Below are 14,647 nucleotides of genomic sequence, written 5' to 3'. Positions count from 1 at the left end.
ATCACATGTGTAAATACAAAAAACACTAAATTTAAATTTAGCCAGATGTAGTGACCTCAACCCACAATAGCCTCTGAATCTCCCAATGAATTTCTGTAAGTAATCTGAACTTTATTATGAATTCCAACAATAGTGTCAATGTCTTTATATCATTTTTAATTAACATTAGTATACATTAGTATATTTTTAATTAATATTAGTATATGTTAATACATGCAGTAGATTGTAAAAATAAATTTAATAAAAGATGAAAATGATCAATCATTTTAAGGAAATAATGAAGGATTAGCAGTAAATTATTTAAATTAATTGGAGTACAAATAGAAAATTAGGCCAAATTTTGTTCCATTTAATCAAAAATTACTATAATAAATGTCAATATAAATTTAGATTACAATTTATCTTGAAGAAAGTATTCAGACTTTGTCTCCTTGCACAGCTGAACTGTTAATTAAAGATAAAATAAAACGATGAGAAAGGTGAGGATTTCTTGATTTCTTACTTCCACTCTTTTAATATCCTCTTCCAAAACACTTAGTTCCTTCTGGATCTGCTCCAATTGCTGTAGATTAAAGAAAGGGAGAGAGAAAAGAAAAAATTCTAATCTAAACCACATTATCAACAGCATGACAAAAAATTAACCCTACATTTGGTTTAAAGAAAAAAAAGAAAAACAAGAAAGGCCGACTAAACTGGCCACTAAGTGCAAAGAAGGGAACTAAAGAGAAGAAAATCAAAGAAGCAAAACGCTGACATTCAAATACAGATCATACTTTTTATGGGAACATAATGTTATGTGTATTACAGCAGACTGACTTTACAATAAGATATAAATAATGAAGAATGCCAATAAACTGACTTAAAAATATAAGATACCCCAAAAGCTTTCACATCTCATTGAATTTAAAAAGAGGCAAACATTCTAACTTATTTCATTAGTCTGACAGTGGTTAAAATCAACTCCAAAGCAACTATGAATTACACACTATCATAGTTACGTATTATGATTTTTAAAGGCATTTAAATATCTTGCTTTTCACAATGTTCCCACTGCATCACAGCCATTTTCATGTCAATAAAATGTAAGCATTTCAGTAATAGGATAAATATTGAAACATTTCTTTCTTACTGGAGATTTAAGATGTTAACAACTATCATAAGCCTAGGACATACAAGTGTCTCAAATATTATCATTTTCCTTGTATTATAAGGTTATTTGCTTTTTTTTCATTGAGATGAGTAATGTTGGGGATTGGTCTGGTGCTGTGTATAGAAATGCTAAATTCTGAATGCCAAGATCTGGTTGCAGATTCTCATGTAAACCAGCCTGTGTTGTATATATATAAATCTTGCTCCCCAATATAACGCTATTGGTTAAATAAAAGTAGCTAAAGCTAATTACTTGAGTGAATACAAGTAGGCAGGTTTTCAGCGACCAGGCTGAGAGTACCAGTAGGGACCACGAGGTGAGAAAGAGGAAGGAGAGAGAAGGAAAGAGAACAGAACAGGAGATCTCCATTAGACATAATGGACCAGGAACACTTGGCTGAGACTGACAGAGCAGAAACAACCCGGGGCAAGACACAAAAAGCCAGTATTCGGGGAGCTCAGCTGGGAATTAACCAGTCTAGCATACAGAAAAAATAGAATAGGGGTAATTCATCCAGTAATTGTGCTAAAGCTGATTTAAAAATCCACAGGATTTTGCTTCGATTATTGGAGAACTAGATAGATTATAATAACAACTAATAGTTATTAAATAACATTTGAAACTACCATTTATAGATTAAAATAGAAATTGTTCAATAGAAATAGCTATAAAATTTTCATTATACACTAAGCTGCTTTCCAGAAACTCTGTACTACCCTGAGCAACCATAACTGGCTGTTTTATTTTAATCCATATATACTGAACAATTTTCAAATATAAAACAGTAATACATAATTGTGTAATACTGATTGCCAGATTTGAAGCAAAGTCTGTGACTATTAAGGAAATAAAGCACAGAAAGGATAGGTATTTTGTTCAAGACCTTTCAAGTGGGCTACAGAAAAACTGGAACGAGAGCCAAAGCAGCCCTTCTTGCTCTAAAAAACAAGATCTATCAACCACTGCAACACTATCTCAAGAAATAGGACCCTGTGATTTAATCTTCTCATGCCAGGTATAGGAGAGCATTTAAAGGTTTGTTAGCATTGGTATTGTCTACTATAGCAAAATAAGCACAGTGAAGGCTATCTAACTGATGAACTTATTAATCCAAATATTTATCACCTTAGCACTTTGCTAAGTATGGTGAACAGTACAATGGAGGTAATGTTTGCTCAAACACAGGAACTAAGTGAAATCAGATCTCAAGTCAAAGATGGAGTCTTAAAGGACACAATTTTACAATAGTTAAAATAAAGACAAATGCTAAGAGTATGAGAAAAGGAAATAATAAGAGGGATCCATGGTAATGAATATAACACCCAACATCAATTTAATCAGGAACAATGAAGCAAAGAGTGGACATTAGAGAAGCTAACATTATAGAGGCAGGCAAAGTAAGATACTTGTTAACTGGAAGGAGGAAAAAAAGCCAAATTTAGCCACGAAATCAAGGAAGAAGATACATTTATCAGCAAAATCAATGGTTACAAAAAAGTGATTAGTATTACCAACATGTTTTCAACTTAACATTGTATCTACTTTAAGATAACTTTGCTCAATGTTAAAACATTTAACACAGCATTTCTATCTTAACTAAAACACTTGTTAGTGTCTTACTTGAAGACACTGATAGCTTGGTAGTCTTTCAAATATAAGCTGTTCCACTGACCACTTTTTTAATGCCCCAGACTCAGAGTACACACAAACCCACAACTTTCTCTCCAATCTTCCCAGTGTTATTTCCAACAATTTGTCCTCCACTCTGACATACAAAGTACACGTAAGATTATGCAGTTAATGATTCTCAGCCTACTTAGCCAGCTACAACATCCCATTATCCCTCATCCTTAACAAAATCTTGTTTCACAGACATTTAAAATCCAAGTGGTTTAGACTTTAAATGAAAAAAGTGCTCTCATGGGCACCTCTTAAATATTTTTATTATTCTGAAATGCATCACTGCTAAATGTCTTTATTTAAAAATTGTTTTATTCTAAGGATTCTTTAATATGAATGCTAAAAACAGTTAAAACCTAAAACAACATAGAAACCCGTATCAACATAGATAACCCATATCACATTTGGTCAATAATATAACCAAGTTATAAAATATTAATTACTCTTAATTGCTGAGTCATCACTAGCCTGAGGCTGCTATATATATTGAAGATGAATTACAAAAAAATGGCTGATATCAAATAATTTATACTTTAAAAACCAATATTTTAGGGCTATAGGATGATTGCTCGGCTGTTCTTTAGAACATGGGTTTGATTTCTAGCAGCTCGCAACCATTTAACTCCCCTTTGAGGGGATCTGATGCCCTTTCTAGCCTCTGTAAGTACCAGTCACATATGCGATACAAAGGCATCCATGCAGTCAAAACATGCATGAACATAAAATCAACTAAAATGAATTTTAAAAAGAAAACAAAATCAAGAATTTCATATGAATCTATTTTAAATTAAACAAGTAACCAAGGTACAAGTGCTATCCTCATGAATATAAAAAATATGTCAAAAGTTATCTTAGCTACCAGCCATGAAATTAAAAGGAGATCTGAAGAAAAGAAGCTTAGAAATTGCATATTAGAGTCAAACATTTCTATTTCAAGATATCAATATAAGATATTTTAGTACTTGTACACAGAAGACAAAAAACAAATATTTGAAAGAACTGTGCTAAACTTAAGCCTATAGGCATTATAACCTCCAAAGGAAGAATCATAAAGTAAAACAGAAGTCCAAAACTATTTGAGAAATAAGTAAGCCCTTGAAGGTGGACTGCTATCATGTAAATAAAAGCCAGGCAAACTTGAGTGATAATTCACTCAAATTTGACTGAATACAATTGTGTAATTTGAAGCCACTAAAATTAATTGACTGAATGATTAAATGACAATGATACTTCAGAACACATTCCTAAGACACTCTATGAACAGTGTAAAAAAAAAAAATCAAAGAAAATATATTTAAACATTTTTTTAAGTCTCAATTATAAAAACAAAGAGTTTGAAATTGAAGACTTCTCTACTACCGACAGCTTATTTATAACAGGTAAGAATCTTTTGTGTTCACTTCCTTCAACTTTTACTACTGCTTCATAATGTGAATATATGTGAATATTAAGCTCATTATGTAAACTCAACTTTATAGGAGTATCACTTCGGAATAAGCTGTTAATCAAAAGAAAGTACCATAGCTCAAGGTTTACTATTTCTAAAGGAGAAACTACCAAGAGCAAACCATTTAACCGAAGCATAAAGAAACCCTTACTGTTCCATAGAATACTAAGATACTAAGATACATACTTAGTATCTAATGACAGGCTTGATACTATGACATCATTCAGCATTCCCAGAGGAGTTGTTTAAACAAACAAACAAGCAAAAGAATCAATAAAGAAGTAAATGAACAAATAGGGAAAACAAGACAGCTTATTTAAAAGCAAATATAAATGAATGGCAATACCAATACACACTACAAACTGTTAGGGGCCAGAAAGGAAGCTCAGTGATTGACTGCCATGTGTTCAGCCACTTAAATGAAAGGCAGGCACGGCAGGTTCCCTACAATCCCAGCATGTAGGAGGTAGATCCAGGAGGATCCCCTGCGTAAGCTGGCTAAGGAGACTGATTTTGTGACCTCAGTTTCATGTCAGAGACCCAACCCAAATATATGACATAGAGAGCAACTGTGGAAGGAAGACTCCTGACACTATCATCTGACTTCTAATATATACAAACAAACACACACACACATACTCACATACTAGTGTGTACAGGCATATTCAAAAAGAAAGTCAGATTACTATAAATCTAGTGCAATCACTGGGAGTGGGTTGAGGAGGGAGAGAGAAACAAATTCATATAGCCAAGTACAGGCCAACAATCCCAATGCTTGGGAGACAGAAGCTAAACAACCAGGAGGTTAAGGTCATCCTTGGCTTACTGAAGGCCAGCCTGAACTACGAGAAATCTCCCTGCAAAGAAATCAGTATAGATAAATCACAAGAGGAATTTTGAAAGCCTGGTCAAGAAATCATGGAGAAAACATATTAAGGACAATGAGATGGTTCAGTCGGGGAAAAAGCACTTAACAGAAGAGCTCAGCTCTATCTGGACCCACAGTGGAAGGAGAGAAACACTTCTGGAAGTTGTCCTCTGAACTTCACACCCATGAAAGCACTCATGTGATATCCTCCAATAGGCAACTGTAATAGGAATGTTGTTTTTTATTTTTAAATACAATAACAAAAAAAATCAAAAAAGGACTAACGAAAAACAACAAGTAACAGGCCTACATATCTGGTATTGTTTTTAGTAGATCTACCTTAGGTCTAAACACAAGAGAGACAAAGTGTATTTTTAAAACTGCAGGCTAGATGTGGTGGCCCATGATTATAATCCCAGCACTGCGGAAGCTGAGACAGCCTAGCTAACCTGCTTAGCCTACTTGACAAGTTCTAGGCCAGTGATACATGCAGTTGTCATCTGACTTCTAGACAGAGGCACAAATGTGCACCTGCACACACATACATACGTATACGCGCGCGCGCGCACACACACACACACAGGCAGTGAAAAATCACCTCAAACACAATGCTTCAGAATCAATATAGCAGGACCACAAAGACTCAAAGAAGTAAAAAACACACATTTCCAAGTTTACACTGCTATACTTGTTATTTCAGAACTTACTGTCTGCTAGATGGCAATATTTATGTAAAGAAATTAAATCATTTTCAAGGAATATACCTAGCAAAAAAGGCAAAAAAAAATCCATAATGAAAAGCTATGAAACATTGAAGAAGAAAGTTGAATGAGACACCAGAAGGTATAAGCATCTCTCATGTTCAAGGACCAGCAATATTAGTATTGTAAACATGGTAGTGTCACTAAACAAAGTTCACAGATTCAATGTAATCTCTAACAAAATTCTAATGATCTTCCACAGAAATAGAGAACAAAATCCCTAAAATTCCAAATAGGTAATGCAATCCTGACCTAAAAGAACAAGCTAGAAATATCATAATACATAATTTCAAATTATACAAAAGTGCTACAATGGCCGGGTGTGGTGGCGCATGCCTTTAATCCCAGCACTCGGGAGGCAGAGGTAGGCGGATTTCTGAGTTAGAGGCCAGCCTGGTCTACAGAGTGCGTTCCAGGACAGCCAGGGCTATACAGAGAAACCCTGTCTTGAAAAACCAAAAAAAAAAAAAAAAAAAAAAAAAAAAGGTGCTACAATGAAGAAAACAAAATGTTTACCACACAAAACTAGGCAGGACTAGAACAGAAGACCCAAAAATGATTCATGTAACTATATCCACAGAATTCAACAATGGTACCAAAACACATCTTGGGAAAAACAGACTGGCTAGCAAACAATGCTATGGAAACTGGATATCTGCATATAAAAGAACGAAATAGATCTCCACCATTTTTAAATGGTGGATTTTTAATGGTGGCCCAGGATTAAAAAAAGGAAAAACAAAATCAATTTAAAACGGACCAAATACCTAACTGTAAAGAGAAAATATAAGAAAAACAAAGAAACAGCACCAACAAGAACTGTCTGAATGATACTCCAATAGCAAGAATCCAGAAATGGAATTGAACTAAATTACAAACATTCTGCACATATTAAAGGTGTGCCTGGGGGTCCACAGAGATAAGAAGAAGCCTGGAGAGCTCGGGTAGAGCGCCTGCCTAGCATGCATAGAGCCCAGTTTAATCTTCAGAAGCAAAAGGAATCTCTAAGCAGAAGTAAAAGGGAAACTAATAAAGGAGTTATCCCAAGCAGAAACAATCACAGCACATTACCTATACGTTGAAGATGTCACAATAAAATCTATCATTTAGTGCAAATAATATATACATTTATAGTATAGAGTACAAACCTGAGATCCCAGTAATGTAAAGGCTGGGGCAGAAAGATTGAGAATTCAAGGACAGCCTGAGCTATGTAGTTAGCTTGAGGCTAGCCAAAGGCTACACAGCAAGGCTCTCTCAAAAAATAATTAAAACATTAAAAATAAAAGTCACAGTGTTTCATTATGATGCATCAAACTAGCAAATGACTATAGGAAAAAAAATGAAAATCTTCATATTCAAATAATGTTTTTATCTAACTAATCCACTGTTTAAAATAGTTCCATATAAAGTACAATTCAAAACCATTTGATGTAGCTAAAACAAAAAGAACCAAGTACAACCATAACCCCCTGCCTGATAGTCTACATAAAAAGCACATCCAGAGCAGAACACGAGAAACAAAAAGCCAAGCAGCAAGGGAGTGGTAATAAAGGACAGAAGATCACCACAGGGAAGAGTCAAAAGTTAATCCTTGGGATAAAATTTATAAAACTGACATATCCCTTTAAAGAACTAGTCAAGAATAAAAAATAAAAAACAAACATTATAGGTAGTATCAGAAAAAGAGGTCACCAAGTTTTGACAATAAAAAAATTAAAACAAACTTCCATCAAAAGCTCTTGTAGAAAATTTCATATAAGCATCCAAAAAAAGTCTGAACCAGTGTGTTAAATATTTAACTGGATCAATAATCTAAAATCTTCTGAAAACAAATCACAGTATATTGTTTCTCTAGCTGGATTTCTAAATATTCAAAAAAGACATGCAACATAGATGCAAGAATTCTGACCCACAAACAAAGGAAAACCAGAAGAGTGTACATTTCCAAGTCATTTGTCAAAGTTAACAATCTTCACAGCACTGCAGAAGATCTGTGTAAGAAAAACACAACTGCATGCTCCCCCACAAACAATGACATAAAAAATATTTTAACAAGTGAGGCATGGTGGCCCACACCTTTATTCCTAACACTTGGAAGGCAAAACCAAGCAGACCTCTGTGAGTTTGAGGCCAGCTGGTCTACAAAGCAAATTCCAGGACAGCCAGGGCTACACAGGGAAACTCTGTCTCAAATAGGAAATAGAAAGGAAAAGGGGGAAAAAAGAGAAGAAGAAAAAGAAAAAAGTTTAAATAAAGCACTAACAATCAAAACCACACATTAGTACACACAATTGCTTGATGTTTTTACACGAAGGGCTGATTTCAAGTAAAGAGATAAACTACCCTGGTAGAATCTCCTAGAATAAGAAACATTCTAGAAAAGACAACCCTGGGACAATCTTGATGGCTGGTCACTACCACTCCTGACTTTCTGATGTTAAATCTAAGTTAATTATCCATATTATCAGAATGAAAAGGATAAATTCTATACTACCTCAGATAAACAAAACTCCTATAGTATACTCAATCCCACTCCTAACTGAAGAAAAGAAAATCCACTTAATCAAGGGGAATAGAAATGTATTTCCTTGAATGATTAAAAACAAAACAAAAACCCTAAAAAACAAAAACAACAACAACAACAAAACCCTACAGAAAACTCCATACCTAATGGTGACACGTCGAATGATTTCACTTTGAGATCAGCATCAAGACTAGGATGCCCAGCTATCACCACTTCTATTCATCACTGTACCGGATGTCCTAGCCAGCAGAGTAAGACAAGAAAAATAAATAAAAGATATAAGGATCACAGAGATAGACATTGAATTGTTATTGCAGTTTATGATGTGTACATAGAAAACAAAAAAGAATCTACAAATTAGAATTAATGAAAGTCTAACAAGGTTGCTGGTGATTAAAAAATATGTAAGTCAGATGAATTTCTATGTATCAGCAATAATAAAATAAAATAAAAAGCACGATATCATCTACATTAGCATTGAAATCATAAAATCTAAACAGGATGTGAAAGACTGATTGCTTTTGAAAGTATCAAAATTGTTAAAATAGTTTGTAAGATATAAAAGTATGCAGAGATATCATGTTCATGGGTTCAAAGGCACAAGGCTATAAAGATATATTCCCAATTTTCTATTGAAGTCAATGTAATCCCAATAATAATCTCAGCAGGCTTAACATGAAATGTATTAGCTGATTCAAACATGTGTAAGAAAATGCCAAGAGCCATTAATAGCCAAGAGTTTCTAGAAGAAAAGCAGTCACTCTCGGTTCTAGTGTATAATATGGTACTTCCCAGAGGATAGACAAATAGAGCACAGAAGTGGAAGAGAGAGCCCAGGGGCATGAGCACATATATACATGGATGTGTAATGAACGACTGTGAAAAACTCCAGAGTAATGGGAGAAAGGATGGGCTTTAATAAAGAATGTTCGGGTGGCTGGGGATCCACATAAAAAGATCTCTAAATGTCACATCAGGTATGAAAATCTCCAAGGAAAGCAGAAGCCCAAATCTGAAAGACAACTAAGACAGTGAGAGACAGTACAGGAAAGTTTCCATGACCACAGGTAAAGGCTCTTTACACCTAGCACAAGACACTCTAAGGAAAATAATTTGAATCCTTATTAGAAACCTGGCTATCAAAGGGCACAAATAAGACAACAGACACTAGTATTCCAAATGATCTTTGTGTAAGATAGATTAATATGACAAAGAATTTATAGCAAATCAACTTAAGCCACAAAAAAATGGAAAAGCTACAAAGTCTTATTATGTAATCAGTACTTCAGACACACATACAAGATAATCTGCAGAACCAGTGACTATAATACCAAAGTGCTCAATCTGTTAGCCATCAAGGAAATGCCCAAATTCAAACTTCAAAGAGATTGCAATGCGTAATTGGAAGAAATGTTCCTAGTTTCTCAACTACGCAATGTCACTGACAATTCTGGCAAGAATAAAATGCAATACAAGCACCCATATAGGTCTGCAGAAGGACGATGCAATCCAGGGAGTACTGCTCAGTAAAACATTACAGTATTCTGTCTGTAATGTAAAGATATACATACCTATGACTTGCTGACTCCATTCACACATATATAATCACAAAAATAAATATCCTAATATGCACATATGGACAATATTGACATTGTTTATGTATAATCCCCAACTAAAAACCACTCGAACGTCCACCAACAATGTTTATGCAAATAGTATTTACTTAATTCAATGACCATTAAAATAGAATCAGTTAATGTCCTACTTAGTTTTTTGTCAACCTGACACAAGCTAGAATCATTTGCAGAGAGGGATTTTCAACTGAGAAAACTTCTCCACGAGATTGGCCTGTAGGGGCATTTTTTAAATTAATGATTGACTTAAGAGGGTCCAGTACACAGCAAGTGGTGCTACCCCTGTGCAAGTGGTCCAGAGTTGTATTAACAAAAACAAAAAACAAACAAACAAACAAAAAACAAAAAACAAACAAACAAAAAAAGAAAACAAAAAACCAGGCTGAGAAAGTCATGAGAAGCAAGCCACTAAGTGCACTCCTCCACAGCCTCTGCTTCACTTCCTGCCATGACTTCTCTCTGTGCTGGAAGGCAACTTGAGACTTGCTAGCTGAAATAAACCCTCCCGCCCCACCCCAGTTGCTTTAGTCATTGTGATTTTTATCACAGTAGTAGAAACTAGTCATGTACATCCACATAGACTTAGCACTGAGCCCCAGAAAGCAGGAGCTGAGTTCATACAGTACAAGCACACTTACATAAAGCTTAAAACTGGAGATCTACAAGTTCTTTAGCTGCAACACATTCAAGAAAGGCAAACAATCATAACTATCTGAATGCTAGCAAGCAGGCGAGGAAGAAGGAAATCTGAAGGAGTAGAGGCAGGTAGCAGAATCCCAGTAGCGCTTGGCTGTGTAATCAAGAAAGTTATGTACATGCTATTCTATTCTATAGCATAACCTTAAGATACAATCTTCCATGTTTCATTTCACATAAAATTGCTAAAATTCAACTCATTCAAATTCCAACTGAAATAAACTAATAAAGAAGTTCTGAAATTTGCCAGAAAGTCTATTTCAAAAATAAATCAAGTAAAATACTAAACAATAATTCAAATACTGGTTCAGAGTTGAATGGATACAAGTGCTTTTACCTGGAACTAAAATTTCTACCATTTAAACTCTGAAGGAAAATTAAAACATTCATCTAAATACAGTAACTAAATGCTATTGATAGGTAGACTCTAATTTAGACACTAAAGCGCCTACCCTCTCACTAGTCACGTGAACTACCTATAAAGTTTAGAACAGGGCTACGCTTTTTAAAACAAAGCAGTAATGGCTAAAGTGTTAAATATAAAACTGAGGTGTCAGAGCTGTGAGGTAAAGGTACAGACATCAAGTCTAATGATTGAGTTTACCTGTGGGGCACACGTGGCAGCACAGAACACAGCTTCTCAAGGTGCCCTCTGACCTGTGTATGCCACCCCTTCCTAACCCAACCCTACACAGTGAGTAAAACTAGTTAGTTTTTTAGACTTAAATTAGCTCCTTGGTTACTTATAATAATTAAAACTAAAATAACCAAATTCAATCATTCATGGACACACTAAAAAAAAAGTACTAACAAGTATTTATGCACCGCTCACTATAGGCTCCAATATCCAGAAATACTTAAAATTAATATAGTTTTTAAAATTAAACTATCTACCAAAATATATAGCACAAGAGGAAATCAATCAGAAGGCTATTAAGACTAAATTTAAGTCAAGCTAAAAGAGCCCAGTACTAAAGAGCCACAAGAAGCTTAATGACAAAACCAGAAAAGCAATACACAATGCTGTATGACTCAATGAAGCACCACAGGAAGGCTATTACAAAATATCGGCTACCCGAGAAAAGACCTGCCAAAACCACAAGGAAGAGTTACTGGACGGAGACAACTCTCCTTTCAACTCATCACTCCAAGTTTTATACTTCAAGACAGTTTTTGTTCAAAATTATTTGAACACAAATATTCATAAACTACATAGAACTGCTCCAAGGAAGAGGACAGACTCATTTTCTGACTAATATAATAAAAACAGTATCTCTTTACAGAAAAAGGCTAGTTTAGATATCCTGAGCTTCAGATCCCTTAATGTGACACAAATCCCTGGATGTTCCAAACTAAGCAGCCCCATCTCCACTCTGCCCTGGAGGGGCTGGAGAGTCAGGGCAGATCCAGGCAGTGACTACGCTGCAGCAGCAGACGTTTACATTCATGGGTAAGGCCATCTTTAGTCTCAACCCACTGGACTCAGGACTTTGGCCAGCATCAATAAAATGAGGTGGGAATAAAAGTGAGGTAAAATTATCAACCCTTTCTATTTTTAATCACTATAAAAACTGTTAATTGTTAATACTTAAAAAGACATTAGAAAATAAAAAACTCAGTAACTAATGAAAACCACATATTTCCATATACAGAAAATTACCAGATATTTCACTTAACTCCCATATATCCTAATATGGCTGGGTTATTCATTTTATTGGTGCATTTATTCATTTATTATCAAGGACTTTACAGTGAACCAAATAACATTTACAATAAGCTAAAAGTAAGTCTAAGTCAAAAAGAAACATGTAAAATGACTGCAACATAACTTCATGCATTCTGTTTAATGAATAAGAAATATGAAATTTTATCTACTTTATAAAGAATTTCCAACAGGAGGCAGAAGGCTCAAAGTGTACACACTGCATCTAAAAAAATCCACGCAGGACATATTTTCAGTCTTGTTATTCTATATGATCCAAGGACCAAGGGACTTCCTAAAAATGCATATAGTTTGGGTCGAGGACTCCCTTTAATGAAAACAAACAAAACAAAAACAAACAAACAAAAAAGCCAACTGCATTTTAACTAGAGCCTAAGGTGACTCCATGAGCTCAACCAATAGCTTAAGTACTATGTGGGCTAGAGAGATGGCAGGAAGAACTCTTGCCCCTCTAGCAGGGGACCAGGATTTAGTTTCCAGCACCCACATGGTGGCTCACAACCACCTGTAAATCAGTTCCAGTGAGACTCACCGCCCTCTTCTGACTTCCTCTGGCACCGGGTGCACTTGTCCTACATTATGCAGGCACTCATATGCATAAAATAAAAATTTGTTTTAAGCCAGGCGTGGTGGCGCACGCCTTTAATTCCAGCACTCAGGAGGCAGAGGCAGGCGGATTTCTGAGTTCAAGGCCAGCCTGGTCCAAAGTGAGTTCCAGGACAGCCAGGGCTATACAGAGAAACCCTGTCTTGAAAAACAAAAAAAACAAACAAAAAAATTGTTTTAACTTTAAAAAAGCACTACTCTACAGAATAATTTAAGCAAATAAATAAATGACCATTACCTGCTGTCCCACAAAGACCACCAAGAGACAAGTAAATCTAAATATGTCATAAAGGTGTTTCTGTCAATAAGCATACAAAATTCCACAAAAGTTAGGATAGTGAAGTCACAAACCATGCAGAGTATTTAACCATTCATACTAGCATATTCCAAATCTTAACAAAGAGGTTAAAAAGATAAATAAAAAGAAGAAAATCTGGAAATATGTAGTTTTATCACAATAAAAACATTACTCATTTTTATTTTTTTAAGTTAACACTCTAGAATATAGTATACTGTAGATTACATATTTTAATATTTAATAATCTAATTAAATAAATAAAATTTGAATAATTAAAATCACCTTTTAGGCGGCTCCTAAAGGGATCTGAAAAACTCAGATTTTAGTGTTACTTTCTATATGTTGCCAAGAGCAGAGAATTACCTTCACGTATTATCTATGCATGTGAAAGAGCTGAAGACATGTGTGTATTCAATTAGAACATTCTGGTTATAGATTAGTGAGGACAAATTGTCTTTGAGGTATCCTGCAGGACTTAAGACATTGCAGGCTTTAACTTTTCTTTTCATATCATTCACCACCCCACCCCACCACAGGAAAAGCTGCAACTTCTTAAGTTTCATTTAAATTTCCTGGTTTTGAGAAAAAATCATGATGGTTCTATTTTCTACTTGAATTGCTTTGAGATGAATCATTATGGTACGCTGGTAGTCCTTGAGGCTGGGATTCACGGGACTTTCCTTATATGGCAGGCAAGCACTCTACCACTAACCATTAAAGTAAGACCCACTGAAAACTGTGTAGTATTAAACTGAGATGGGCATGGTGGTATATGTACACACCTTTAATTCCAGCACTCAGGACACTAAAACAAGGAGATCCCTATGGATCCAAGGCATAGCTGCAGACTTCACAGTGAGACTTAGCCTAACCACCTCCCCCAATAATATATAGTACAACAAAAGAACAAAAGAGAAAAAGGTTTTTAAAATAACAAAGCTTAAGAAAAGAACACCAAAGCCAGGCAGTGGTGGCACACGCCTTTAATCCCAGCACTTGGGAGGCGGAGGCAGGTGGATTTCTGAGTTCAGGCCAGCCTGGTCTACAGAGTGAGTTCCAGGACAGCCAGAGCTATACAGAGAAACCCTGTCTCGAAAAAACCGAAAAGAAAAGAAAAGAAAAGAAAAGAAAAGAAGAGAAGAGAAGAGAAGAGAAGAGAAGAGAAGAGAAGAGAAGAGAAGAGAAAAGGGGAAAGGGAAGACTAAATTAAATGCTTTTAAATTAAAATACTTAAATATTTTTAGCCTGAAATGCTTA

General features: G+C 35.1%; 1 protein-coding gene across 6 annotated transcripts in view; it reads right to left on the bottom strand.

The window, feature by feature from the left end:
* The window catches only part of Cop1 (COP1, E3 ubiquitin ligase), a 122,717-nt gene that overhangs the window by 87,554 nt on the left and 20,516 nt on the right, over window positions 1-14,647 (bottom strand). For 4 of the 6 annotated variants that reach the window (XM_030254393.1, XM_006496860.3, NM_011931.4 and 1 more), the window contains one exon: window positions 503-562. In XM_030254393.1, coding sequence (XP_030110253.1) covers window positions 503-562 — 60 coding nt within the window. Of the gene's footprint in view, window positions 1-502; window positions 563-8,576; window positions 8,673-14,647 lie in introns of all 6 variants that reach the window. The other 2 variants (XM_030254396.1, XM_030254397.1) reach the window with 1 other exon arrangement.

Source organism: Mus musculus, chromosome 1 (genome assembly GCF_000001635.26).
Source record: "Mus musculus strain C57BL/6J chromosome 1, GRCm38.p6 C57BL/6J".
NCBI classification, from domain to species: Eukaryota; Metazoa; Chordata; class Mammalia; order Rodentia; family Muridae; genus Mus; species Mus musculus.
This window is presented reverse-complemented; position numbering and strand designations above follow the sequence as displayed.